The sequence below is a fragment of the Delphinus delphis genome, chromosome 20, assembly GCF_949987515.2.
Source record: "Delphinus delphis chromosome 20, mDelDel1.2, whole genome shotgun sequence".
In the NCBI taxonomy this organism is placed as follows: domain Eukaryota; kingdom Metazoa; phylum Chordata; class Mammalia; order Artiodactyla; family Delphinidae; genus Delphinus; species Delphinus delphis.
In genome coordinates this window covers 13,754,368-13,782,122 of record NC_082702.1, presented here as the reverse complement: position 1 = coordinate 13,782,122, position 27,755 = coordinate 13,754,368, and the positions used below count along the sequence as shown (strand labels likewise).

General features: G+C 55.0%; 3 protein-coding genes across 4 annotated transcripts; 2 read left to right on the top strand and 1 right to left on the bottom strand.

The window, feature by feature from the left end:
• Window positions 1-193: 193 nt before the first annotated feature.
• On the top strand, window positions 194-8,372 carry SPRED3 (sprouty related EVH1 domain containing 3). Of its 2 annotated transcripts, XM_060000979.1 has the most exons (5): window positions 194-370; window positions 1,515-1,683; window positions 1,793-1,872; window positions 4,022-4,165; window positions 4,897-8,372. In XM_060000979.1, the coding sequence occupies exons 1-5, from the start codon at window positions 194-196 to the stop codon at window positions 5,560-5,562; spliced, it is 1,236 nt and encodes a 411-aa protein (XP_059856962.1). In that variant the 3' UTR covers window positions 5,563-8,372. The 2 variants fall into 2 exon arrangements, with proteins under 2 accessions (XP_059856962.1, XP_059856963.1); XM_060000980.1 differs by lacking the exon at window positions 4,022-4,165.
• A 2,215-nt stretch (window positions 8,373-10,587) lies between these two features.
• On the top strand, window positions 10,588-13,835 carry FAM98C (family with sequence similarity 98 member C). Its single transcript, XM_060000553.1, has 8 exons — window positions 10,588-10,702; window positions 10,809-10,957; window positions 11,037-11,171; window positions 11,626-11,831; window positions 12,068-12,145; window positions 12,229-12,345; window positions 12,763-12,930; window positions 13,486-13,835. Exons 1-8 carry the CDS (start codon window positions 10,638-10,640, stop codon window positions 13,624-13,626), a joined length of 1,059 nt encoding a protein of 352 aa, XP_059856536.1. The 5' UTR covers window positions 10,588-10,637; the 3' UTR covers window positions 13,627-13,835.
• Window positions 13,836-15,143: 1,308 nt separating this feature from the next.
• On the bottom strand, window positions 15,144-27,755 carry RASGRP4 (RAS guanyl releasing protein 4). Its single transcript, XM_060000402.1, has 19 exons — window positions 27,655-27,755; window positions 26,983-27,034; window positions 25,451-25,504; window positions 25,141-25,325; window positions 24,620-24,725; window positions 24,434-24,496; window positions 23,677-23,808; window positions 23,418-23,571; window positions 22,150-22,323; window positions 20,674-20,790; window positions 19,558-19,833; window positions 17,901-17,981; window positions 17,717-17,821; window positions 17,509-17,627; window positions 17,254-17,398; window positions 16,409-16,445; window positions 16,172-16,306; window positions 15,937-16,049; window positions 15,144-15,470 (listed from the first exon to the last, which is right to left on the bottom strand). The coding sequence occupies exons 3-19, from the start codon at window positions 25,459-25,461 to the stop codon at window positions 15,414-15,416; spliced, it is 2,010 nt and encodes a 669-aa protein (XP_059856385.1). The 5' UTR covers window positions 25,462-25,504; window positions 26,983-27,034; window positions 27,655-27,755; the 3' UTR covers window positions 15,144-15,413.

Here is a 27,755-nt window from a genome sequence, read left to right as displayed (position 1 = left end):
GGTATGGGGAGACAGTGGGCCTAGGGGAGGAGGTGGGTGTGGAAGGTAAGGTGAGTAGGGGTGGCTAAGGGCACAGTAGACCCAGCTGTGAGGGATGAAGAGCAGAGATGAGGGTCGGGGGAACACTGAATTGGAGAGCAGGACTGACGCTCACTGACCCTGTTGTCCCTGTCCCCCCACCTCCTCCAGGTACATGGTTCGGGTCCGAGCCGTGGTGATGGCCCGAGATGACTCCAGTGGGGGCTGGCTGCCTGTGGGGGGCGGGGGCCTCAGCCAGGTGAGCGTATGTCGGGTCCGAGGGGCCAGGCCCGAGGGGGGGGCCCGCCAGGGGCACTACGTCATCCACGGGGAGCGCCTCCGGGACCAGAAAGTGAGCCACCCTGGGGCGTGGGGGTAGGGTGAGGGTGTGGGGAAGTAGGGGAATGGGACTGGGGATGTAGAGGTGAGGTCAGGTCATCTCGCAGCACCGGGGTGTGGGATGGAGTTGGAAGCATATCTGTCCTCTGTCTGAGAGTGGGGAGTTTGGGGACTATTGGGGGTATTAAGCAGGTCCTGTCCACTGCCGTTGCCTGCTGGACTGTCACAGCAGCCTCGCACTGGTCTCTTTGCCCTTCTGCTGCTCCCTCCCCCAACCTCAGTCTGTTCAAAAGGGGCTGGGCTAACACCTGACTCAGATCCTATCCCTCCTCGGCTCGGAACCCTCCCCGTGGCTCCATCTTGCTCAGAGATTCTCATCACGAGGATTTTACACCACTGGCCCCTGTCTGCCCTAAGTGTATGGAGGCATTTGGTGGGGGGACCGTCTGGAAGTGTCCAGTAGGGTTTACAATCCTAATGTGGGTTCAGCAGGAATGTTCTGGGTTGTCTGGCCTGAAATGGAAAGAGAATGTTGACGTTGCAGCTGGGGGTGTAGTAGAAAGGTTTGGATCGTTTGAAAAGGCTTGGAGTAAGGGTTGAATTTCAGAGCAAGGATCGGAAGGAACAATGTAGGGGGGTTTGAAATGGTGTCAAAGAATATAGTGTTGTTGGGCAAAAAGATGAGGGAACTTCTAGGGTGTTGACCAGCATCTGAGGGGAAATATGTGGGAGTTTGTTAAGAATTGGGGGATAATATTTGGGGAGCTTATTGGGGCATCAGAAGGGGATTAACAATAACATTTTGAGATGTTCAGTAAAATTTGGGGAGTATGATTGAGTCACATGGGGGATATTGGCTCTCAGAAAGAGGTTGACTCATTTTTTGAGGCATTCAATAAAATTTGGGATTCCTATTGAGATATGGGGCGGGGGTGGTTAGGAAAATGTAGGGATCAAGGGGTTTGGGGGAAATATTGGAGTATCAGAGGTGTGCCCAGTAAAGTTGGGGAGTGGTATTGGGGTGTTGATCAGGGTTCAAGGGTACACCTAGGGTTGAGAAATGAAGTTTGTGGGATGCTCTGGTATAGAGTCTGGGGAAGTCACAGGCATGGCTGGAAGGGGGGATATCTGACCTGGTCCCTTCCTGCCCCCCTCAGACCACCTTGGAGTGTACCCTGCGGCCAGGCTTGGTTTACAACAAGGTGAACCCCATCTTCCATCACTGGAGCCTGGGTGACTGCAAGTTTGGGCTGACGTTTCAGAGTCCGGCAGAGGCTGATGAGTTCCAGAAGAGCCTGCTGGCAGCACTGGCTGCACTGGGTCGAGGTGAGTGGTGCAGGTGGTGGGCATTGGTGGTGGTGGGGGGGGGGCTGGGGTGGAGGGTGGGAGAAGCCGGGCCCAGGGAACTCACTCTCTGCCTTTCTCCCTGCCCCAGGCTCGCTCACCCCCTCCTCCTCCTCCTCCTCTTCCTCCTCCCCTTCCCAGGATACCGCAGACACTCCCTGCCCTCTGACGGTGAGTCTCCAGGAGGCAGCTCTGCTGGGAGGGCAGGGGTTTCTTACTATGCTACAAACATTCTTGAGCACCTACTGTGTATCCAGCACCATGCCACGTGCTGGGCACACGAATTGGGGCCCAAACAATAGTGTCAATTTTGATCCCAGTCATTCTAGTTTTTCTGTTCTATCCTGATTTATATGTTCATTCAAGGGTATTTATTGAACACCTTGAATAAGAAGTGTTTTAAGCACTGGGGATACATCAGTGAACAAAACAAAGTCCCTTTCCTCGAGGAGCTTCTATTCTAGTGTGGAAAGGCAGAAAAAATATTAAGGTACACTATAAAAATGAATAAATATTAAAAGCAAATGGATGAACAAATTAATGGGAAATCCATCCTTCTTAGGGGTACAAACCTTGGAGTCATCCTTGCCTCCTCTCCTCTTTTATGCCCCTCATCTAATCTGTCAGCAAATATTGGCTCCACTTACTTTCTTTTTTTTTTTAAATTTGGCCACACTGCATGGCTTGTGGGATCTTAGTTCCCAGACTGGGGATTGAACCCAGGCCCTGGCAGTGAAAGCGCTGAGTCCTAACCACTGGATTTCCAGGGAATTCCCTGGTTCCACTTTCAAAATGATCGGAATGTGCCTCCAACCTGGTTACTGTTCAACCTCATCTCCCCACTGGACCATCTCATCAACTGCCCCCTCCCCACCATCTCCTTTCCCCACACACAGAGAGGGACCCTATTGACATCTAAGTCAAATCATGGATATCTCCCACTTACAACCCTACCCAGGCTCCATCTCACTCGTGGTAAAGGACAAAGTCCTCACAGTGGCACATAAGATCCCACACAATCTGGCCTCCTATTACTCTCCCTCATGCTCACCTGGCTTTAGCCACACTGGCCTCCTACTGGTACTCCAAAAGGGCAGGCACATTCCTGTCTCAGCGCCTTTGCACTCGCCATTCCTCTGTCTTAGAACACTCTTCCCCAAATTTCCACATGGCTTATTCCCTTATTTCCTTCAGGGCTTTACACACACATCACCTTAGTGAGGCCCTCCCTGAGTAACCTGTTTAAAATCTCCCAGTGCTCCTTATCCTACTCTTTATCCCCACCTTCTAAGATATTTTTTGTATTTCCTCTCCCAATAGACAGTTTTCTTATCAATGACTTTACTGTCCATCTCTCATGCTAGCATGTCAGCTCCAGGAGGGCAAGGATCTTTTGTGCTTTCTTGCTGCATCTTCAATGCTTAAAACAGTGCCTGGTAGACAGTAAGTGTTCAGTAAATATGTGTTGAATAAATTGATTGAATGAATAAATGCACATAATGTCGGATTCGATTTGGCATTTGCTGGGGTACAGTGGGAGTTGCTCGAGAACACTTGGAAGAACAAAACTGGTTCCCTGGGCAGAAAAGGGAGATTCCCAGGGTAATGGGAGATGCAGGTGGGTCTACAAAGTCACACAGACAGGTCCCACTTGTTGAGCACTTACTCAGGAAAGATGCTGTGCTCTCCATGCTCCATCTCACACCCTCCCGATGGCCTTTGTGAGCCTGGCATGTCGTGGGTGCTCAATGAATGTTTATTGAAGATAGTAATCGGATGAGGTGGGAATTATTCCCAAGTTACAGAAAGGAAACCAAGGGTCTGAGAAGCTCGTAAAGGACAGAGCTTGGTTTGGATGGGAAGGAACACATTCCAGGTGGGTGGAACTGCCCCAGTAAAGGTGTGGTGGTGGGAAGGAGGCAGGAAGGCAGCTGACAGCCAAGGGAGAGGGCTTCTGAGAAGGGAGGTTGGTTTGATGTTCTGTAGGTTGGTGAGCTGAGCAGATAAGAAGAGAAAGTCAAATAATAATAACCATTTCCAGCCCTTCCTGTACTTCAGGCATGTTTATGCCCTTTACAGTGGGTCCTAACCACATCGTTACGAATAGACAATATTATGATCCCCATTTTACAGAAGAGGAAACTGAGGCTCAAAGAGCTGAGCTCACTTGCCGGAGGTCACACAACCAGTCAGTGGCAGAGCCGGGGCTTGAACCCAGGCCTGTCTGGCCGCAGAGCCCTCGCTCACAATGGGAGGGGGTCTATGTAAGGGCATCGGCTGTGCCAGGGGTCCCGGCTCTGAGGCCGCCAATCTCCCCCAGTCCCACGTGGACAGCGACTCCTCCTCCAGTCACAGCCACCAGGAGACGCCTCCCACCGCAGCGGCGGCCCCCATCGTCACCGTGGAGTCAGCTTCTGGCTTCGGGCCGGCCACGCCCCCCCAGCGCCGCCGCTCGTCAGCTCAGGTGCGACCTCCGACCCCCGGTGAAATAAGGCCGGGCGCTGGGGTCCCGAAAGTGGGCGGGAACTGAGGCCGCAGAGGGGCAAGAAACCACAGATTCTAAGGGATGGCTGACCCGACTTATGGCGGGGGAGCTTAGGCCTGGGTTCCTCGGAAGGTTGGGTGAGGGCTTCCTGCGTCTCCTGCGCTCTTGGAGACTGGAAAGTTCTGAATTCCACAGAGGTTTAGGGGACGACTCGGACAATGACTACATTAGGAAGTTGGTGGTACTCGTGGAAGGAGTCCTTTAGTGCTTAATTCACGAGGGGTAGGGCTCAGTATCCAAGGGGTAAAAGGGACCTGGGGACCAGACTCCTGCGTCCTGAAGGAGGAGACGGCTGGGGTCCAGGAGTCTTGAATCTGAGAGTAGAGGGGGCTGGGTACTGGGACCCCGGATCTTGAGAGAGGGCAGGACTGAGAGCCTGGACCACTGGGTCCTTAAGGTGTGGGTTTGGTGCCCGGAGTCTTCTGCCGGTCCCTAGATGTCCTCTGTCCCTGGGAGGGGAGTGGGCTGAGGACTTACAAGTCTGAGTACCGGACCCAGGCAGTCAGGATACCAGGGCAGGATCCTAGGATGAATGACGCCTGTGGCTGGGTCTGTGGATTCTCGGGTCTTCTAAGGCCGGGATGGATTGTGGTGGGATGTGGGGCACCACAGACCCCGCTAACTTCTTCTCCTTTGTCTTCGTCCCGCAGAGCTACCCTCCGCTCCTACCGTTCACGGGGATTCCGGAGCCTTCAGAACCCCTGGCCGGGACAGGGGGGCTGGGCTGGGGCGGCCGCGGCTATGAGGATTACCGGCGAGCTGGGCCACCCGCACCCCTCGCCCTATCCACCTGCGTCGTGCGCTTCGCCAAGACCGGCGCGTTGAGGGGCGCAGCCCTGGGGCCCCCCACAGCCCTGCCCGCCCCTCTCACCGAGGCTGCGCCTCCAGCACCCCCGGTTCGCCCACCCCCGGGCCCCGGCCCGGCCCCTGCACCTACCAAGGCCTCCCCGGAGGCGGAGGAGGCGGCGCGCTGCGTGCACTGCCGCGCGCTCTTCCGCCGTCGCGCCGACGGGCGCGGCGGCCGCTGCGCCGAGGCCCCGGACCCGGGTCGCCGGCTGGTGCGCCGTCTCAGCTGCCTGTGGTGCGCCGAGAGCTTGCTCTACCACTGCCTGTCGGATGCCGAGGGCGACTTCTCGGACCCGTGCGCCTGCGAGCCGGGCCACCCGCGCCCCGCCGCGCGCTGGGCCGCGCTGGCCGCACTCTCCCTCGCCGTGCCCTGCCTCTGCTGCTACGCGCCCCTGCGCGCATGCCACTGGGTCGCAGCGCGATGCGGCTGCGCAGGCTGCGGGGGTCGCCACGAGGAGGCGGCGCGGTGAGGACGGCCTGGTGGGTCCGGTAGCCGGACCGAGGACCCAAAATTGAGGGTCCAGGACCCCGGACTCCGTTCGGACCCCAAACCCAAACCTAGACACACCCGGAACTTGGAGCTTGAGTTTGGATTGAGAGACCCCAGACCTGGAACCTGGACCCCAAATGTAGGACTGAGAGACCCCAGAACCAGCTTCATTGGGATGTCTGTCCAAGAGGTCCCAGGCATCCTGAGTTCTGGCGTCCCCGTTCTCCATCCCCACTCCGCCCCGCTCTGGCCTAGACTGAGCAGATTCCAGGGATGCCCAGACTCTTCACCTCAGGCAGGCAGGGGAGCACACGGATCCCTGAGAATTGGGCTCTGAATCCTGACTCACTGTTCAAATTACCAATCTAGACCCAGTCATGCCTGGCACCATGAACCCTCAAATTACAACCCCAGAATTAGGAGTTGCCGGTACCTGACCCTGCCTGTATACAATTACTCCCAGATCTTGAGACCCTAAGACCCAGAATCACCCCCAAATCGTTCCTGAATGCTCACCTAAAACTTGGAGCACCTGTATCTGAGATGTTCTTGTAGCCCCAGGACTTCTTAGATACCGAATCCTCTTAAGATACTCTGAGTCCTTGGATGTGCTCAAACGGATGTTCTCTGACCCAAATGACTCGGGAGACCCATCTCAGAGCCCCCCTCCCCACACGCACACTGCCCAAGATCCAGAATTAAGACTCCAAGATGCTCTGTGAGCCAGGGATCAAAGAAGTCTGTAGACCACCAACACCAAGCTGTGTTCCCAGGAGCTTTCGACTTCATATGTAGGACTCTGAGATGCCTAGTCCCGCAGGTGTAAGACTGGAGGCAACCAACACCTCAGGGCCCAACACATTGGTCCCAACCCCTCAGATAGCCCTCTTCCAATCCTCCTTGGACTTGCATTTCAAGCCCCAGAATGTCCTGGAATCTTTGGCTTCTTCGTACCCACAAATTCCCCAATCCACTAAAGGCTGGGAGCCCAGCTCCCACAAGATGGGATGTTCATGGTAACTCAGACCTCTGACCCCTTGCCCCTGAGTGACCCCAAGGTGCTTTAGGAGCACTAGATCCAAGACCCCAAGGTGCCATTGACCCCCAAATTCAGCACTCAAGCCTACACAATATTGGGATCGTCCCTGACCCAAGACCTTGGTCCCTCCATACCAGAGACAAATCTGAGGCTCCCTGGGACCCTAGCACTTTCAGATCCCAGATTTCTTTGGACCCAAACCTCTCTAGCCTGATACTTCCCAGGCCCAGCTTGTGCATTCCCTGAGACCTGCTGCCCGTTGAATCCTGCCATCCATATGCCCCTGAAACCCCAAGTTCCCAGACACTGGAATTCTAGTCCCAAGGGCTCCAGCCCAAGCTCTCAGTATCCCACAGAACTACCCCTTTACCCTAAGGGGAAAAAAACATTTTGAGGTAATGTTCCTGGATTCCAGGACCAACCAAGAGCACCCCTGCTCCCATCTCTAGGACCCAGCATTGCTGTAGATGATTGTGCAGGCTGTTCATGAAGCAGAGGCACACAGCCAAGGTGGTGAGCGGGGCTGGCCATGCTGTGCCCTCAGCGGAAGGTGGGCATTGCACAAAGGCAACTAGATACGGCTCTATTGGCACAGAGACCACACACACACATGCCAACCTTGCAGACTCTCTTCCAAGCCCAACTTTGAGTCCTAGCCCTAGTCCAAGCCTTTTATGATCTGCCCCTCTGTTAACTCCTTCTCTTCCATTTCAGAGTTGGGGGTTGTTTCAGAAAGTTTGAAAGCGTGGTTCATGGCCCATTGAGAGTCCTCTTCTGGGGAAGGGGGATTCCAAGGTCACTTTCCCCTGAGTGGAATGGGACTTCTAGTGTACCACAGATCTGATGGCCTCCTGCGTGGGGGGGGCGGTATCACGGTCTTGGAGCAACACAATCTCAATGTTGTACGGGCTTGGGACCTGCATCTGGTCCCGAGCACCTTGAAATGTGCACTTACCTTTCCTCATTACCCAGACTTGGATAGCCTTGTGGGGGTTCAAGGGATAGGTCAAGGGGGCCAGAGGGGTGGATCCTCCTGTCACTTCCTTTAAATTATTAACTATTTATTATATCCGGAACCTGTGAGATTCAGCTCTCTCAAGCAGACCCTGGGATGGGTGAGAGAAAAGGGGGGTGTCCCTCCCATCCCCACTCTGCCCAGCTCTCATCACTGTCAGACCCACCAGAGCTGAGGGCGGAGGGACTGGAGGCTGGGGCAGCCTGGGTCCCCATCCCCCTCTCTGTGCCTCGGTCTCCTCCCTTCCGTGGTGGGCGGGGGGAAGCTCCATTCTTAACCTACCTCGTTTTGGGGAGGGGTGGGACGGGGGACCAGAGTGCTGTAAGGTGCTGCGGGATCTGCGGATGAAGTGGGGGGCTGGGGGACGGTTCCCTGGCTCCCACCTCCCAGCACCGCCTCTCCCAGGTCTCCCAGTCCTGCTCCCTGCTGATACCCACCTCTGATCCATGATTACTCTTCATCACCCCTAGATCAGGGGTGCATGGAGGGATGACCCTGGGAGCCAGGAAGACCTCAGACCCTGGAGCCCCCAGGCCCAATTTCCCAGCTGCTTGCCCCTCAGATTGGATGCTTGGCCCCCATACTCGGGAGAGGCACCCCGACATTTATCTTCCTGATCTTGATTCTAAGCCAGTCTGTGACCTCAATGTTGTTATCAGGGCAGGCTGAAGTAGCGGGGGATGATGCGGGCCGAAGACCCAGCCTTGTCATCGGGGGAGGGGGCATGAGATATCGGCTCCAAGAAATGTCTGTGACAAAGTCTCAGCCTCTGTTCTTTATTTGCATTGATGCACCCCATCCATTCACCTTCCTGAACCACCAGACCAGTCCCCTACCCAAATCCTCCTTTCCCCTTCCCATCCTTTAGTCCCAAGCAGATCCTCCAGCTGAATCTTATACCTCCAGTCACTCTACATTTATTGGACACCCTTTTTATTGGCGCTGGGGATAAGGCAGTGAACAGAACAGACAAAAATTGGGGAATTCCCTGGCGGTCCAGTGGTTAGGACTCCACATCACTTTCACTGCCAAGGGTGCAGTTTCAATCCCTGGTTGGGAAACTAAGATCCCTCAAGCCACGAGGCCAGAACAGACAAAATCCTTTCCCACAAGGAACTTATGAGCCTTACAGTGAAGGAGACAACATGTTAGAAATGATACATACTATAAAGAAAAAATAAAGTGGAGATGGGGGATACAGGCAGTTGTAGCTGGCGTGGTCAGGGAGTCCCCACTAAGGAGCTGGCGTTTGAATAAAGCCCTGAAGGAGGTGAGGGAGTCTTGTGGATGTCTGCAGGAAGAGCACTCCAGGTAAAGGGGACAGTTGTGCGAGGCCCTGAGGGAGAAGCATGCCTGGTAAGTCTGAGGGACATCAAGGGAGCTGGACGGGGGAAAGCAAGGAGGAGGGTGCTTAGGAGATGAAGGCTGAAAGGTGACAGGGAGGATCTGTGGGGCCTTGCAAGCTACTGCATGGACTTTTCTGCTCACACGGAGTGAGGTGGAGCTACAGGAAGGCTCCAAGCATGGGAGGGATGTAACCTGACTCAGGTATTCATAGGTTCCCATCTGCTGCCTGTGGGGGACAGATACTGGGGAGGAGGGGCCGTGGAGACATGGTGAAGGCTGCTGGGATGGTCCAGGGGGGACAGTGGTGCGCAGGACGAGGGTGAGAGCAGTGGAGGCGGGGAGAAGTGGGCAAGATACTGGATCTGTTTTGAAGGTCCAGTTCACCAATTTAGATATGGAGTACACTATAAAGAGTAGAGTCAAGGTTATGACTCCAAGGCTTTGGCCTGATCAATTTTTAGTATTTTATTAAGGTCAACAAATGCCCCCTGAGTACCCAGCCTTGGGCTACGCAGGACTATGGAGGAAACAGATTAAGGGTAGGCTCTGCCCTGGAGAAACAGGTTCTGGCCCTTTTCTTCCCTGAGGCTCTACTCCCAGTTCACTCCCACTCCCAGTAGAACTACAGAAACTACAGGAGACCAGAAAAGAGTCCGGAAGAGAGTAAACCTGGAACAATAATTTTAACAACAGCTACAAAAACAAGAGCAGTAATAACAATAGTAATAGGTTAAGTGGTAAAAAGCACGGACTTTGGAATCAGATCTGAATTTGGAGTCCTGGCACCACCATGCATTCACTCTGTGATTCATCCTCTCTGCATCACAGTTTTCTCTTCCATAAAATAGAGATAAGATACTTAGCCCAGTAGCACACACGAAATGCTCAATATATGTTAGTCATTTTTAATAGAGTACCCCGTAGATGTCTGCTAAGCACTAATCCTCACAAACAACTGTAAAATGTAGGCGTTATTACCCTCATTACACAGATGTGAAGAAATTTGGCAGGAACACAATGGTGGTGAATGGTGGAGTCAAATCCTAACCTTTGCCTGCAGACAAGATTGCACTCCTAGGGTGCAATCTCTTAATCACCATAATATATTGCACCTGCTCCCTCTCTCCAAGGCTCAGGGGGGCAGAGGGGTGAAGGTCCAACGGACTAACTCGGTTTGGTGTGTGTGTGTGTGTAGCTGGGATTCCTGGGTCCCTGACAGAATTCCAACTCTAAGTAGGAAAGGAGGGAGAGTTTCTGGACTTGGAGAGGAGTTGGGAGAACAACACTTGGTCAAAGTTGCTTTAAAAGCAGAGGGCATTTGAGGGAGGCTGAGGAAAAGGAAGCCGAAGTTGCTTCTATGTCGCAGCAGTAGCGACATCGCTGGTCTGTCGCGACAGCCGGGATTCAGAACGCCCGCTGGGGGTTTCCAGTGTCCTGATTGCTTACCCGAAGGGCGGTGCTCTACTGCTCGGCTCTGGAGGCGAGCCCGGGGGCGGGTTCTGCCTCCTTCTGCACCAATTGAAATGACGAAGGCCCTTAGCAAGAAGAGGCTGATTGGTCAGTTACGGGGGGTGGGGGCGCACGCCACTCCTGGGGCGGAGCTTCCCACCGACCGGCAGGGGGAGCGCGCGCCGGGCGAAGGGGCTACAGTTTTATGGAGGGGGCGGAGGCGGAGGAGCGGGAGTGGGCCGCGGTGGCCCGGGACCTGCTGGCGCTGGGGTAAGGGGAGCGGGCTGTGGCTGGGGGTGCAGGAAGGGGCAGGTTTGCCCTCAGAAATTCCTACTAACCTCCCCCACCCCCTCCCGCTGCCTCGGCCGCGCCGCAGGTATGAGGGTTTTTCGGGGGCGGCGTCGCTGGGAACCTCGTGCCCAGACTTCAGGGCTCTGTGCGCGCGGCTGGCGGTGGAGCTGGCGACTCTGGGTGCCCTGGAGCGGCAGCGAGAGGAGGGCACGGAGGCGCTGAGCGCCGGCGACGGTACGCATGGAGCGGGAGGCTGGGAATGTCGGAGCCATGGGTGGCGCCGCCACGCCCTGACATCTCCCGCCTCCCGCAGGTTCTGTTCCCGAGGAGGAATTCCTGCGACAGTTGGCCGGCCTGTTGCGGGAGTTGCACTGCCCAGACCGCAAGCTCTGCGGCGGGAACTGCGGGGCCTCGCTGCGGGAGCCCGGCGTGGGCCTGCGCCTGCTGCGTGAGCAGGGGGCTGGCCGGGATGCGGAAGTGGGCGAGGCTACAGCCTCGAGGGGGGCGGGCTCTGCGCGTTGAGGGGGAGCCGGGATCCCGAAGGGGCGTGGTCAGAATTTTGAGACCAGCAAGAGGGCCGGACGGAGGTGGGTGGGGTCCGAACCCTGGGCTAGGTTAAGAGCTCTGCGATGGGCGGGGTTAGTATTTTGATGGTGGGTTTTGAAGCTCACGTGGGTTGGGTTAGACGGAGCGGGACAGGAGGTTCCGAAGTGGGCAGGGTTTGAAAATCTGCAGAGGGAGCTGGGTCTCGAAGTGAGTGGGGCTTATTCTGGAGGTAGAAGCAGGATTCTAGGTGGGCGGAACTAGGAGGCGGGAGGTTTTGAAGCCGCTTGAACTTTTTGACCCCGGTAGGTGGGGTGGCAGCCCTCCTTGATTGCACTGCTCCTTTCCCCTACTTTTAGGCTTTCTCTGCTCAGAGGTCCAGGCTGCTCGCCTCCTCCGCCTGCAGTCCCGTCTGGATCCCAGCCCTGAGCAGTCCGGTGTGGAGGGAGCAGAGGAGGGATCTGGCTTGGTCCAGGAAATGGTCCTTACTCTCCAAGCGCTGGGGCTGCCTAGACCCATGCCGGGGACCCCAGCCAGCCAGCTGCTTCGAGACTTGCATGCCAAGGTAGAGGGCTGGAGCCCCCTCCGCACCCGGCTCACCTCACTCTCCTCGTAGGGGGGACAGCCCCCTCTTCAAAAGTGGCTCTGGGAGGAGTGCACAGCCACGGATGTTTCCTAGAACTGTGACTGCCATTCTTGGTTCTGTGGTCGGGGTCCTCAGGGTCGTGGGGAACTGGGGTCCACGGAGGAGTCTATCCGATTTCTGCCCAGTCAACCCCAGCCTCCTTCTTCTCTCATCAGATCGCAGAGCTGCTGCCTTCCCTGCCCGCAGGGTCCCTAAAGCCTCTCCTCAGCTACCCGCTGGATGCACCTAGATGGGTAAGGCCGTGTATGGCTGTATGTATGTGAACAGAGATGGCAGTGAGGGGGGCCCCTGGCATGACTGAGACCTTTTCCCCCAGGAAGCATTGGAGTCTCTGCACCAAAGCCTGCGAGATCAGTACTGCTGCCGCCGCTGCCTCCTCCTCAAGCGCCTGGACCTCACAACATCTGCTTTCCACTGGAGTGATCGGGCAGAGGTGTGGGCAGAAGACCAAGGCAGGAGCAGTTGTGAAGGCTGCAGCTGCAGGGAGGAGACATGAGGGCCAGGGACATTTTAGAATCTTGTGAGGTTTGGGGGTCTTGCTGGTTCTGAGGCCCAGGACATTTTAGAATCTTGTGAGGTTTGGGGGTCTGGAATCTCAGGGAATTCCCTGGTCTGATCTGGGAGTGTATTTAGAGCAATACTCCTTACTAAAAGATGTGGGAAGTGCACAACATTGTAAATCAACTATACTTCGATAAAGCAACCAAACAAGAAACATAATGAAATATTAAAAAAGAAAAAAAGATGTGGGAAGTGAGGCCCCGAGACAGGAAGAGATGCTTTCAAGATTACAGATCCCATCTGGGGAGGTCTCGTGGGCACGTTCTCCATGTCTACCCCTACTCACTAGGCCCAAGGAGAGGCCATGAAGGCAGTGCTGATCCCAATTCGAGAGGCTCTGACCCCAGAATCGGATGTCTCCATTGCACACGTCCTGGCTGCTCGAGCTGACCTGTCACGGCTTGTCCCAGCCACCAGCAAGACTGCCCGCCGAGGGACCTGCTGTGCTATCCACAAGGTGAACACCTGGGGATGGGGAAGGGCCCCAGCATCCTTGTCCTTCAAACTGGCCTTTTAGCCTTTGCTTGTACAAACCTTGTCCTCTTCTGCCTGGGCTCCTGCTCTCGCCTTCTCCTTGGGTTCCTGGCCTCTGGACTCACGACCTCTAATCTGCCCCCTCCACATGGCAGTTAGAAGGATGTTTCTAACTCAAACATCTGACCATGTCCCTCCCTAGCTCAAAACACTTCTATGGCTCCCCAGTGCCTTCAGAACAAAGTCTACCTATTTACTGAGGCCCTGCCCACCTCTCCTGCTTTGGCTTAGAATCCTCTCCCACCACTCACCCTGTCCGCTGCATTGGGTTTTAACCATTTTTAAAGCAAAGCTACCCTCTGTTCAAATGATTACGTATTTAGCCTGCATTGGGAGTAAGGAGTGTTAACCACTGGACCACCAAGGAAGTCCCAGCATCTGCCCTTCCTTTTTCAACCTCATGCTGTTCTCTTGGCTCTCTAGCCCCCTTGTCCAAGATATTTTTCTTCTCTGCAACTCAAGTCTAATCACCTCTCAGGTGCTTATGGGCAGCGTTCCAGACCGGGGGGGCCGCCCAAATGAGCTGGAGGCTCCCATGCCCAGCTGGCAGAGCAGAAGAGAGGACAGAGGCGGGCGGAAGGCAGGCCGCCAGTGCTGGGGCCGCAAGAAGAAGAAGTAAAGGGGGACTGGTGGTTGGAGGAGGGGTCCTTCATGAGGTGCTGACATTGATAATCTCTGAGGAGTCACTGTGAGGGTTTCTCTTGGCACCTGGCACCCCAGCCCCATATCCCCTGTTCCTCAGGTCCCAAATGTCCTCCCCACATCTACCATTCAACACCAAGGACCATGTTCTCTGGAAAATAAATTCAATTAATTAATTTTTTTAAATTTATTTATTTATTTTTGTCTGTGTTAGGTCTCCGTTGCTGCGCGTGGCCTTCTCACTGCGGTGGCTTCTCTTATTGCAGAGCATGGGCTCTAGGTGCATGGGCTTCAGTAGTTGTGGCACTCGGGCCCAGTAGTTGTGGCTCGTGGGCTCTAGAGTGCAGGCTCAGTAGTTGTGGCACACAGGCTTAGTTGCTCCCGCGGCCTGTGGGATCTTCCCAGACCAGGGATCGAACCTGTGTCCCCTGCATTGGCAGGCGGATTCTTAACCAATGCGCCACCAGGGAAGTCCTAAATTTAATTTATGACAGCCCTAGGACCTATCTCTGTGGGGGCCAGGTCAGGGGTGCTCAGGTTTGAGGAAAGGTAGGGGGTCTCTGTCCCCTGGGTCTGAACAGGCCCCTGCTGCTCTGACCTTTAAAGCCCTTTGCTCTTCAGCAACATCTTTCCCTCCCAGTGGGCATGGGGGAGGAGACATGCAGGCATCGGGCAAACATCTGTCAGGTGCCCACCATGTGCCAGCCATGTGCTAGGCATTGGGGTTACAGATAATAATAACCGCTGGTCTCCCGGAGCTGACCTTTCTGGTGAGGAAGGGCAGACGAGAAAGTTTAGTTTGTCAGATGGGGAAAGGGCTTTGGAGAGAAATAAAGCAAGAAGGCAGGATTGGGACCATGGCGGGATTGCAACTTTATGCATGATCAGGGGAGGCCTCTCTGAGAAGGTGGGTACTTGAGCTAAGTCCCAAAGAGGGAGCCATGTGGACCTCTGGGGAAGAGCCTTCCCTTCCTGACAGAGGGAGTGTCCAGTGCAAAGGCCCTGAGGTAGGAGTATTTTGGGGCATGATCAGGGACCATCAGAGGCCAGTGTAGCTGAAGCAGGATGAGTGAGGGGGTGAGTGGTGAGAGGGGAGGTGGGAGAGGTGATGGGGGCAGACCATGAGGGGTGGGCCACAGTGAGAACGCTGGCTTTTCCCCTGAGTGAGATGAAGCCATGGGAGGGCTCTGAGCAGAGGAGGGATGTGATTGGACTCAGGTGTTCACAGGCTACCTCCCTGTTCCACCCTTTCTCTGGCCTTCTCTCCCATCTCTGGAACTCCAGAGTTCGGAACTTTACCCACCCTGTACCATCCCCCTCCTGACCCATGCTGACATCAGTGTAGCATATTGGTCAGTAGCTTCCATTTTAGAGGCAGGCAAACCTGGTGTGAGTCCTGTCTCCAGCACTTAGGAGTTCTGCCACCTTGGGTGAGCAGTTTAACTTCACTGAGCCTGTTTCCTCATCTGTAAAATGGAGAGTTAAGGAGGTGGCGAGATGATGCCTAGGTTTAAATGTATCCAACACAGAGCTGCACAGATATTAAATGCAAGAAAAGGGAGTACGATTAATAGCCACTCTGATGCAAAAGAAGAAAGTAACTTTCTTTCAGAGTAAGAGATGACGGATGCTTCAACAAAGGCAGTGTGGATGGGAAGGAGGCGATGCCTTTGGGGGGTTCTGCTGGAGGCCTGGAGGCCGAATAATAGGACTCGAGACTGACTCTGGTGGAGGGAGTGGGGAGAGAGCAGACCAAGGCAACGTCTAGGAACTCAGCTTGGAGGACTGGGTGGGTGATGGGGCCGTCGCTGGCAGAGGGACCTGGAAGGAGGAAGACACTGGGTGATGTGGGAAGTGTACGATGTCCAGGAGACGGTTCACTGCAGGGGGAGAGCCTCACCCAGACTTGTTAAAGTGGATGGATGAATGTCCCCTCTGGATTCAATCTGAGAGTCCCCACTTTTGAATCGTGGCATTTATTCCACCATTAGTGTCTGATATATTTGGCCTCATTCTAGCCATCTTATAGTTGTCTTTCTTTTTTTCTTCCTAAACTCCCTTTTCTTTTCTACTAGTGGCTACCCCTTCCCCTCCCCACAACATATCGTAATTCCTATTTTTCTATCAACATTAAAAATTAACCACTATCTATGCCCTCCTACCCAAGCAATTGAGGACTTTTGCATATTTTAACTTTCCTATGCTTCCCCAAATCTGTCTGGGCTCCCCCAGGCAAATAGGCTGGTCTCCCTGTATCCAGTTGTGGGTAGGGGCAGCTCCTCCTCACCGTCTCTGGTTCCCAGGAGGGATGTGAGGGTTCTGTCTGGGTCCAGGCATGGCAAACGTGCCACCGAGTCTCAGGTTCCAGGGATAGCGTGTAGGAGAGATTGTCCTCGGAGCCTGTTTGTGGGGTTGTGGACGGGAGGGATGTGGGTGCGGTAGGAAAGACCTCAGGACCTTGGAGTTAATCCCCATCCATCCACCAGGCCCCCTTCCCAGGACTGCTACACCCTGGGTCTTACCACAGCCGGCATGGGGAACTGGTGTGGGTGGGACAGGGGCTTCTGGGGGGCTCACGTCGCCCTTGGCCCCTGGCCTCTTCTTACACTCCACCTTCACTTGGTCTCTGCAGTGTTTGTGGCAACACAGCCCACAGTCTGGGGGAAATTCAGAGGTTAGTGCCAGAGGCCCAGTCTGTGTCCTCTATTCCTCCAGCCCGCGGGTCCTGGATTCCCTCCCCCTCCCCATGCCCCGCTCACCCCGACAGCGGTAGCCTTGCTTGGTGACACCCCAAAGCTGGGAAGAGAAAGCAGAATAGGTTACCTAGGCTAGGGGAAGGAGGGCTGTGATTGGGGTGGGGCTGGGGTCTGTCTGGAGGAAACAATTCAGGTTTTGGAAGTTTTCAAGGCTAGAGGCTCATGTGGGATCTGGGAGACTAAAGGAATTAGGAGGTTATCTCAGGTTTGGAAAGTCATCTGTGATATGAGAATTGGACAAAATTTGGAATTAATAAAGCATAAATTCTATGGGCAGGGATTGTGTCTGTTCTGTTTCCTCCTGTGCTCCCACCCACCCAGAGCCTATAACTGTGCCGGGCACACAGCAGGTGCCCAGTATATATTTATGAATGAAAAAATGAATGAAAAAATAAATTCGGAAAGTAATCCAAGGTTTGTGAATTGGTCTTGGTTTGAGATCGAGAGATTCGTCCCTTATACAGAGTTTGAGGATACCCTGAATTTGGAAATTATCCAGGGTTTGAATTATCTGGGGTCTAGAGACTTGGAGATTGATTCTGCTTGGAGATAATCTACTCGTGTTTGTAGATTCTCCAGGGTTTGGCAGTTATCCAGGATGGAGATTGTCTGGGAATCGAGCAGTATCTAGACTTCAGAATTATCCAAGATGTAGGGAATATCCATTGTTTAGGGTTGCTGTGAAATATAGGGATTATTTGAGGCTAGAGGCTTTTCTGGAATTTGGGGATTATCCGGGGCTTGGTGACCGTGAGCGCTCCAGGGCAGGCCTGGCTTTTCCAGCCCAGGCTGTGAGGAGTTAGGGCGCTCCAGGGGTCCCTCAGGGTGACAGCGGGCGGAGTGCTCACGAAGCCGCTGCAGATGCCACAGAAGGTGGGCTTGCGGAAGGTGACCTCCTGGAAGGTGTGCAGGAAGGCCAGGCCCAGCTTGGAGCAGATGGCGCTGGCCTGGAGCAGGTACCCTGTCAGCTCCTCTCGGCTGAAGGAGCCACTCCTGGGGGAGAGACTGCGCTTCAGCAGGACTGGCCCATTTCTCCCAGACCCAGGAGTCCTGGATACCCCAGGTCCTCGTCTTAAGGGAACCCAGGAGTCGGGAGCACCTACCCCTGGCGGGGGGGTGGGTGAAGCCCGTGGCAGGCGAACGGGAAGTTGCCTGAGAGTCGCTCAAAGTCCTCCTGAGAGATGGTGCCTCGGCCTTCGGGGTCATAGTTCTTGAACACAGACTTCGGAGGAGCGTGGGAAGGGGAGAGTCAGGCTGAGTCAGAGGCCCCAGGGCCTTAGATCCCTCCTCCCGCCCAGGGCTCCTCCTCACCTCCACCAGCTGCTCCACGTGCCGACCCAGCGTGACCCTGTCGGGCTTGGGCGTCACGCCAGGGGCCCACTGCACCACCAGGGGCACCTGGAAGGGGGAGGGTGGCTGGGGCAGGGCCAGAGGGTCACAGTTAGTCATTGCAGAGGCTTGGGATGGAGGTCAGAGGTCAGGGCTGGGGTCTCACCAGACTCTTGGGACAGCGGGGCTCCCGGGCATAAGAAAGCTCATAGATCTCATCCTCCGTGTAGAAGAGATCCAGGGAAAGCTGGAGGATGGGCAGGGCGTTACGGACCCTCCTTGTCTCTGTCCTCCTACCTACAGCCCATGCCTGCCTGGACCCCCAATCTCCTCCTCTTTCCAAAGCCCCTCTTCCCTGGGACCCCCATGGTCCTCTCTCCCACTGAGCCCCACTTCGCTCTGCACACCGCTGGTCCCCTAGACCAGAAACACCATCTTGTCACCGAGGCTCTTTTGATCCTATTTAAAATTGCAAACCCCTGTCACTTTGCATGCCTGTTTCTGCTTTAATTTTCTCTATAGCACTTTTTATCTAAAAGACCATATGATTTACTTATTTACTTTTTTCACTGGCTATCTCCCCCACTAGGAAGTCAGCCCCACAAGACAGCAATTTTTCTCTGATGTTGCACACTGCTGTGAGCCTAAGTGCCTAAAGTAGTGCCTGGCTCACAGCAGGTGCTCAATAAATATTTGGGCTGATGGCCTCTTAGGGTCAGCATAGCATAGCAGCTTAGGCACCAATCATTCTGGGCAGGACCAGCTTCACAGGCAGGCCTCACACTTAGAGGGGCCTCCACGTCGTTTAATGCCCTGCTGTCACCATCTTGAAATTCTTAATAATTTCAAACAAGGAGCCCCACATTTTCAATTTGCAGGTGGTCCTGTCTTAGGATCTGAAAGTCAGCTTTTCAATCTTAGACTACCTGGTCCTCAGAATCCCAGTCTCTCTCAATTTATAGCTCTTTAGAATGAAATATATATATCTCTACCTCTCTATCTCTATTATCTATCTATCATCTATCTACCTATCTATCTGTCTATGTAAAATAAAATATAGCCAGAATCTCACACTTGCAGTCTTAGGACATAGTGTGATAGTTAATACAAGTTCTGAAGCTGGCCTGCTGTGGGACAGGGGGCAAGTGACCTCACCTCTGTGGGTCTCAGTTTCTCAGTCTGTAGAATGGGCACAATAAGGGTCCCCTCCTCGTAGGGTTGTGAGGATGGAATGAAGTGCTCTCTGGGGACTGTTAAACATGGTGCCTGGCACATAATAAGTGGTCAATAACTGTTATTAGCTTTTTGCTTAGATTCCTGGATATGTTAAAGCTTGGAATTTTGGACTAGTGGCATGAGAAGCTCAGAACCCTGGAGTTCAGGAGTGCAAAAGCCCGAAGCAATTCTGGAGCTCAGATCGATGGATACTTGAGTTGCTGGGGGAACTGGGGGAAAAACGCATTACTTATATAGAGCTCACTGTGTTCCAGATACTATTTTAAGTACTTTATGTGAATTATATGAATGATATTTATATGAATTATATTACTGATTCTTTTCAACCACTCTCTGAAGTAGGTCCTATTTGTATTCCCATTTTGTAGTTAAGGAAACTGAGGCTGAGGGGTTAAGTGACTTGCCCAAGACCACACAGAAAAAAAACAAAAACAAAAAAACCCCTAGAAGCTCTGGCTCCAAAGCCCATGCATTCCAGTGCTATTCTACTATTCTATCCTGACCCTCACCCACCCAGGACCCTAAATCTCAGTACCCCGCAGGTGCAGCCCCTGGGAGCTCAGCCTGGGCAGCTCAGGGCAGCTCACCGTGAGCAGATGCAGTAGGTCCTCCTTGGCACTGCAGGGGGGGTGTTGCCTCTGGAGGGCTGCCAGCTCCTGCAGCCGCAGGTAGAGGCTGTTGAGCTTGGGTAGGTGCAGGCGGCCGTCAGGCAACCTGTCAGGCTGTGCCTCGTGCAGGGACACCAGATCCTTGAGATGCACACCCAGTACAGGCAGCCGGAAGCCGGTGCAGCCAGCCCAGGTGCGGCGGTAACAGGCGTAGTTGTTGTGGGCAGCAAGGAGCTCAGTCAGCTCCAGCAGGGCCTGTGTGGGAGGGGCATGTTTTTTTTGGGGGGGAGCAGCATGTAATCGGGGAGGCCAGTTCTGTTCCCCTAGCTCCTTGAAGGGGAGTATCTAGCAGCGTCCTGTGTGGCTCTGGACCCCCAAGGGGCCCAATGGCATTTTGGACCTCTCCCCAAGCCCCTCCATGTCCCACATTGGCTTCAGCATCTCCCCAGACTGCTCTTCCACTTGGGCCCCCATCTCAGAAAGGCCCCACTGTCTCCCATTCCCCAGGCTAGAGTGATTTTTCAAAAACCCAAATCTGATCATGGGTGCTCTCAGCATTCCCAAACGCTTCCTAGCTCCCCACTGCCCTCTAGATAAAGCCCAGACACCTTAGTTGAGCTTGCAAAAGGCTCAACAGGATCTCCCCCCGCCCCCTGCCCCGGCATCTCCAGCCCAATATCCTGCCACATCCTGACCTCAGGCACACACCAGACTCATGAATGACTCACTCTCCTTAGACACTTTCGGGACACCCCCAACCCATGCTCCTCCCATGGGTGGCCCAAATGTTGGCATCCCTGGGGGCATCATTTCACTCCCCACCTGGACTGCAAGTTCTCTGCTAGCGTCTCTTATCTGCCTCCCTCCAGTCCTGCTCAGGACCAGACACACAGTAGAGAGAGGTCAGCACCACGGATGAGGAGGGAGGAAGAATGACAGAGGAGGACAAAGCCTGGGGGTCTGTCGGATTTGGAGGAGCAAAAGGTCTCTGGGTGGCTCCAGGGCCCCTGGGAAGGGACGGAGGGGGCTGGGGAAAAGTGTGTGGGTTCAGGATAATTGACCACTGGAACTTTGGGGAGGGCAGTGGGACTTCACCTTGGTGCTGTCAGGGCTCAGGTGGGTGTGGGAGTCCTTGAGTCTGGAGATGGCGCTATGACACAGGCCCCCAGTGACTGCCATCAGCGTGTTGAAATTCTGCAGCTGGAGGAGCCTCTAGGAAGGGAGGGTGATGCAGAAGTGGTGGGCACCACATGGAGGACAGGCAAATTGGGGGTTCAAATGACAGCATCCCCATTGAGTTGGGGTCTCAGGCATGTGTGGGGATGGGCCAGTGCAGGCATCAGACAGGTGAGATGTGTCAGGCAGGAGTGGGCCACAAGCAGGTATGTGGGCATCACACGGAGGTCAGGCAGATGATAGACTAATGTTAGGTCAGAGAGAAGTGGGGGGAGTCAGGGACTTCCCTGGCGGTCCAGTGGTTAGGACTCAGCGTGTACTTCCACTGCCGGGGCGTGAGCTGGAGCTCTGGTGGGAGAACTATTATCCCGCATGCCACGTGGTATGGCCAAAAAAAAAGTGGGGGGAGTCAGGCAAGTATGGGGTGTTGGACGGGTTTGGGGACTCAACAGGTCTGTGTCAGGCAGGTGTGGAGGATGCAGACAGACGTTAGGGTGTCAGACAACTAGGCGGCCTCTGCACTGGGAGCCAGCCAGGTGAGGGGAGACCAGAAGGCCTGGGTTCTGGGCAGGAGTTGGGAGCTAGGCAGAGGTGAAATCGTCCAGAGTGATACGGAGGGGTCAGGTAGATATAAGAGACAGGTGTGGGGTCAGCCCTCCCCTTTCTCAGGTTTGAAGAGCGGAGGTTGCTGGGGTAGAAGGTTGTTGGGTGCCAGGGAGGAATGGAAGACGCTCAGACCGGGGAGACCCCATGTAGATGCCAGGACACCCTGGTCTGTCGTGCGGGACAGGGGAAGCAAGGAGATGGAAGACGCCAGAGGCAGGGCGTGGTCTGCGAGGAAGTACGCAAAGGGGCGTGGCCACGCTGGGGGAAAGCGGGCTTCCCTTTTCTCCAGAAGGGAGGGAACATAGCTGGAAAGGAGGGGGAAGGGGAGGGGGGAAGGGAAAGGGGGGAAGGTGAAGAGAAAGGGCGGGCCAAGGGAGACCTGAAGTGATGGGGTCGGATGCTGTCACTGTCCTAAAGGGACAGCTGGGGCCTAGGGACGGGGTAGAGTTTGACGCAAAGGTGCGGGCAAGAAAGAGTCTCCTCTTTCATTGCCCTGCGGATAGAATATTCGGGCACTGGGCTTGTGAGACGGGGTCAGGAGGAACGTCGTCAACTGCCACGTCTGGGACCAAGGAGTGGGGCCAGGGCGGGTTGGACGTGGTGAAATCAAGGCCAGGGAAGAAGTGCCGTCACAGTCCCGGGTTAAAACGACAGGACGGGGGCCGCGGGGCCGCGGGCAGGGTGGGGCGTGAGGCGTTCGGGAGGGGCCACGATATGGTGACGTCACCGCCCGGGAGCCCCGCGGGGCAGGTGCTCAGAAAGTGGGCAGAGCGGCGGGGCGGACCTCACCTGTGCCACGTGGATGAACTTGTCCAGCACCTGCCCGCGCTGTGCAGGCCCGGGGCGGCTCAGCACCATGACCTGCACCCAGCGGGACACGCTGTTGCTGAGACCTACGGATCCCTCCAGGGCCGGGCAGCCCCGCACGGAGCCCTGCAAAACGTAGCCCCGCAGGTCCTGGGGCTGGGGGTGAGGTAGGTGTCAGGGTGGGCCCTCGCTCTCAGGCTCTGCCCCTCACACGCCATCCCCCAAGCAGTCACGACCTCTGACGTCCTAGCCCGGCCATCATATGTCCCTGAGGTCACCATGGCCCTCTCCCATCTGAGGAGAAATGTTTAAAGAAAGTTGGGTACTATTCTGAGCCCTTCCTCATAGCCTCACAAGTCTATGAAGTGAATACTATATTATTCCCATTTTAGAGATGAGGTCATTGAGGCACAGAGAGGCTAAGTAATTTGCCCAGGGTCACACAGGCCCGAGTCAGGGAGGGAACCCAGTCTATTGCTCTTAACTGTATACCTGACTGGTATATAGTCAGCAAAGGGAAGGGTGGTGAAGAGGACACGAAACTAACTTCCATTTATTCTGCTCAAGGAGTCAACATTACATACCCACATCCACTGCACTGTGTGTGTGTGTGTGTGTGTGTGTGTGTGTGTGTACAATCAGGAAATTTTCCCATTAAGGAACCAGATCCCCAACTACCCTCAAAACGATGATGGCAAGATGTCGATAGCTAAACGCTTATATATAGATTGAAGCATTTGAAATTACAATTTGGGTAGGTTAAATATGTCAAAACATGGCAATTTCAAATGGTTCAACTACAGAGCATTTACTCTGGACCAGGCGCTGATCCTATGAGGCAGGAGCTAAGTCCCCCTTTTACAGATAACGGGCTGAGGCACAGTGAATTTAAATGCTTCTCAAATAAATGAACAATTAATAAAGTATTTTGAGCACTTACTATGTGCCAGGCACTGTGACGAGCATTTTTAAATGGACATATTAATTTCCCCAACCTGCCAATGAAATAGTATGACCTCCTTTTTACACATGAGAAAACTGAGTCCCAGAGAGGTTGAGAAACTAGTTCAAAATTACACAGGTAGGAAGGGGCTGATGGGATTTGAACCCGGGGCTCTGTGCTCAGCCAGCTTAACTCCTTTTCCTGGACCCTCTAGCACCCAAGTTTGACAGTTTGGGTCCTCTCAGTCCTGCCTGGCCCCAGCCAGGCCTCAGCCCACCCCAAGCCCTCCCCAGGTGGGCGTCCTTACCGTGATAGCCTGGAAGGACCGGAACTCCAGGTAAGTGAGGTGCTCTGCCAGCTCCTCGGTCTCCAGGTGGTCGAAAAGCAAGGACACTTTGCGCTTTTTGCCCAGGCCTGGGCTGCTTAGGGGGGGAGGGGGGCCAGGGCCACCAGGGCTCAGCCTGGGGGCAAAGAGAGGCAGGGGGAGGAGCTGGGGTGGACGGTGTGGGAGTGTGGAGGCAGAAGGCAGAGTGGGGCTGGGAGGGAAGGGGAAGGGACTGACTCACAGGTTCGCGGAGTCTCCCAGGCTCCGCTGGGTTGCGTTACCCTCCTGTTCCACAGTGGCCCAGAAGCGACCTATAACCTCTTCTAACTGGGGCTCCTGATGCACTGTCTCAGGGTGTTGGGTGAGCCAGTACCTGAGGGTGGTTTAGAGATGGTGGAATGAGGCTGGGGGTGAGGCAGGTCTCTGAAAGGGGTCTCTTGGGCTGGGGGATCTCTAGGTGCTGGGCTTGGGGGCGTGTCTAAATGTGTGCAGGGGGTCTCTGGAAGGCCAGGGTTCAGAGAGGCACCAGGCTGGGAGGATCTCGGAGTAGGACTGGGGGCCTCTTAACACAGGCTGAGGGATCTATGGCAGATGGACTGGGCAATCTCTTGGAAATGGGATGGCTAGGAAGCAGGGTAGTGGGCATGGGTCTCAGGAACTAGGTTGGGGGCCTCTAGGGGTGAGATTTTGGGGGAACAGGGTGAGGGGGGTCTTAGAAACTAGGCTGGGGTATATGGGAGGTCGGGGTTTTAGGAATCTGAGCTGGACGTCTTGGGGGACCAGCTGGGAGAGGGTCCATAGGATCTGGTCAGGGGTCTCTAAGAGGTGAGGGTTCTAAGGAAGAGAACTGGGAGGTTTTAGGGACCAAGCCAGGGGATTCTCAGAGTGGGATTTGCAGGAGCAGGACTGGGTAGTCTCTGGGAAGTGGTTTATTTTGGGGGGGGGCAGTAGGGTGAGGATCTTGGGTCATGGGAGTGTAGGTCTTGGCCCAGGCCTACCTGACCAGGTGACAGATCTGCAGCCTCCTCAGCTCCTGTGTGCTCCCTGTGGCCTCCTGGTACTTAAGTTCCAGTCAAGGTTCTGTTATCCAGCATCTCAGACCTGCCTGCTCACCCCGTCCCCACCAGGCTCTCTCATCTCCACCCTCCGTCCTCCACCCACTGCTCATGGCCCCCGGAGGATATAAGGTCAGCAGACGGGCAGCAAGGTGGGCAGAAGGCAGCACCCAGTTGTGCATGGCAAGTACCATGTTGAGAATGTGGTCCCCACGGCGCAGGCTGCCAGCCGAGTCTGAAGGCAGGAGAAGGGGACACTGTGTCAGAATGGCCCCTGGGCAATGGACTGCACAGCTTCCAGAGCCGGTTGGACAGCCTGGTTCAAACCCCAGCTCTACCAGTGACTCCATGTATGAACTTGGGCAGACAAGCCGGCCTCCTTGTGCTCCAGTTTCCTTGTCTGTACCATGCATGGACCAGCACCGTCCCTGGCAAGTCATACTGAAGATGGAAATAGTATCAGACCCCTCCCCCCGCGGCTCAGGAAAAAGAAGCGCAGGTAGGTGTCTCTCTTACTCCTACTGTAGTGATTGAGAGTCATTCCACATACGCCTGCCTCTATTTTATGCCCCTCAAGTTGAGCCCAGAGAGAGGTGGGTGCTTGGCCCAACCTCAGGACTGGGGAGGCTGGCCAGGGAGGGGACACTCACCGAAAGACTGAATGCATTTCTCCAGCAGGTCATCTTCGCTGCAGCCGCCCTCATTCAGCATACCCAGAGCCATGGAAGCCATGACCTTGCTGATTTCCCGGGGGCTGGGGCACGTCTTGTGGCGGCGGGCCTGTCGGGGCCGGCCCCGGCCCCCTGTCTTCCCCGGGCATTCCTGGTAGGACTTCCTGTGGACACATTCCCTAGGGAATCATGGGAGCCCCTTCCTTGAGGCAGACGCCCCAGAATTCTTCTTGACCCCAAAGCCCCAAGGCATCCTAAAGGCAAGGTCCTAGCATTAGTCCTGACCTACCGTGGTTCCATAGGAGAAAACCCCAGGAGTAGTCCAGATCATGGGAGGCTTCTCCTACAAGAAAACCCCAAGGGTCACGCCTGTCCTCTTCAGGGAATCAGGGGGGAGAACCCTAGGACTACCCTGAACCACCGCCCCCAGCGAATCATGGGAGAAGGGCCCCAGGACTACTAAAGACCCTCTAGGAATCATAAGAACTCTCTCCTCCAGCCATTGTCCCCCAATTCCCCTTGACTGTATGGTCCCAAGACATCATGGGAGAGACTTCCTGTTGGCAGATGGGTTACTCCTGACCTCCCAGGGAATCATAGGAGAAGACCCCCAGAATTATTCTTATCCTCCCCAGGGGGAATCATGGGAGGTTCTGCCTTCAGGGATACTCCTCAGAATTCCCCTTTGCTTTCCAACACCTCCCCCTCCTCCCCCCAGCCCTCATGAGAGAAGCAGACCCCTGAGATTCCATCTCTCCCTCCTCCCCCACCTTGACCGCCACTAAGGTGACAGACCCCTCCCCCAAGCCAGCCTTTCGGTGGGACTGGAGTCTTAGCTGCAAGCCTGGGTCCCTAGATTTGGAGCCTGGAGAGAAGATACAGGTGCAAAGTAGCCTCACCAGAGCCCTTCAGAGCTGGGTGCGGTCCCTGGGGCTGAGGCAGCTTCAAGGAAAGTTTAAAAATAACCCTCCCTCTGCCCTGTGCCTCCCCAAGGCTCCTGTTCCAGTTGGGGAAAGAGGGTAATGGAGAGACAGGGATGGCGGAGGAAGGAGGGAGCAGAATCCAGGCAGAAGGCCTTGGCTTCCACAAGAGTCAGACAGAACTGGGCTGGAGAAATTTATGCTGGCTGGTGAGACTTTGTGTTAATCACATAATTTCTTTGGACCTCAGTTTCCTCATGTGAAAAATGAGGGTCGTCTTCAGACCTTCCCCAAGAATTTATTACGAACATTCAATGCCTTGCTCTTCAAAAGTGCTAACTAAGGGATTTAGTTTGCTTAGGCCCTTAAGTGGCCAGAGGTGAGAAAGTTAAATTTGAGATGCAGAGAAAGAATGTGATGGAGCAAACTAGAAGCAAGGCCTGGGGAATGGGGGTGAAACCAGAAATCGGGAGACCCCCCATAACAAGGGCACGGCCATGTCCCTGGTGCATCCTAAAAGCTCGGTAATCATTTTGAATGTTGTTGAGTAACAGCTGGCATTACTGAGCACTGGATGTGTACCGGGCAGAGGGTTGAGCATCTATCTAGTTTAGGGGTTCCCAAAACATGGTCCCCAACCAATCCCAACAGCATCACCTGGGAACTTGAGAGAAATACAAATTCTTAGGCCCCACCCCAGACCTACAGAATCAGACACCTTGAAGGTGGGCCAGCAGCCTGTGTTTTAGAAGCCCTCCAGGTGGTCCCGATGTGTGCCCAAGCTTGAGAACCACAGGTCTAGACTGTACCATCGAGGACTCATGCGTCCCTCTGAGAAGGGACTATGATTATTCTATTGACAGAAGAAGAAACTGAGGCACAGAGCGGGTAAGTGACTTACCTAAGGTCACACAGCCAGAAAATGAGGCAGCCAGGTCTCCACCAGTAAACTCCTGGAGATTATAGGGAGGGGACACTTTGCCTATCAAAAACATGCTGGGGGAGGCAGAAGGAGCTGCCTAGGCTATGGACCCAGCCACCATGGCCCCTGTGAGGACAGGAAGGCAGAACCTGCTGGTATAGCCAGCTGCTAAGCCCTTACCTTCGGACTCTCTGCCCCCTGCAGCGTCTGGAGCAGCCAGGAGTTGCTTAAGACGCCGCCGGGGAGCCGCCTTGCCCTGCGTCACACTCCCCTCCCCTGGGGCAGGGCCCTGCAGGAGTCTGGAGTTTCCAGTTCTGGGGGCAGCCAAGAAGACCCCAGGGAGGACAGAGACACCCAGCCTACAGAATTAGGATGGGGGCGTGAAGGGCGCGGGGAGAATGGGATCAGAGCAGCTCAAATTCCAGAAGAGCAAGGATAAGACACAGACACCCAAGCAAACAGCCCCAGCCTGAGCTGGCTCTGGACTCCCTGAAGCATCTTTCCACCTGGCGCCCCCTGCTCCTGCTGCTGCCCCGAGAGTAGCCCGATACCCTATGCCCCTGGTTAGAACCTCCCCAAACTTCCCATGCAGCCCAAGCGAGACCCAGGGGCGTAGGGCGCTCCTGGTCTCTTGGAGAAGGGTCCCCTCACCTCTTGCTGTCTTTCCTGTTCATGCTTCCTTGAGGGGAAGGGGTCTTTTAAGAGTGTGGCTCAGCTCCTCCCCCCCTCACCAATGCTCCAGCTTCTTAGCC

Coding starts and splice junctions, on each gene's coding strand:
- SPRED3 (XM_060000979.1), top strand. CDS start 194: ATGGTTCGGGTCCGAGCCGTGGTGATGGCCCGAGATGACTCCAGTGGG. Junction 371..1,514: donor AGCGCCTCCGGGACCAGAAA/GTGAGCCACCCT, acceptor TGCCCCCCTCAG/ACCACCTTGGAGTGTACCCT. Junction 1,684..1,792: donor ACTGGCTGCACTGGGTCGAG/GTGAGTGGTGCA, acceptor TCCCTGCCCCAG/GCTCGCTCACCCCCTCCTCC.
- FAM98C (XM_060000553.1), top strand. CDS start 10,638: ATGGAGGGGGCGGAGGCGGAGGAGCGGGAGTGGGCCGCGGTGGCCCGG. Junction 11,832..12,067: donor TTCGAGACTTGCATGCCAAG/GTAGAGGGCTGG, acceptor TTCTCTCATCAG/ATCGCAGAGCTGCTGCCTTC. Junction 12,346..12,762: donor ACTGGAGTGATCGGGCAGAG/GTGTGGGCAGAA, acceptor CCTACTCACTAG/GCCCAAGGAGAGGCCATGAA.
- RASGRP4 (XM_060000402.1), bottom strand. Junction 23,572..23,676: donor CTGGGAGACTCCGCGAACCT/GTGAGTCAGTCC, acceptor CTTTGCCCCCAG/GCTGAGCCCTGGTGGCCCTG. Junction 17,628..17,716: donor ACGTGGAGCAGCTGGTGGAG/GTGAGGAGGAGC, acceptor GCTCCTCCGAAG/TCTGTGTTCAAGAACTATGA.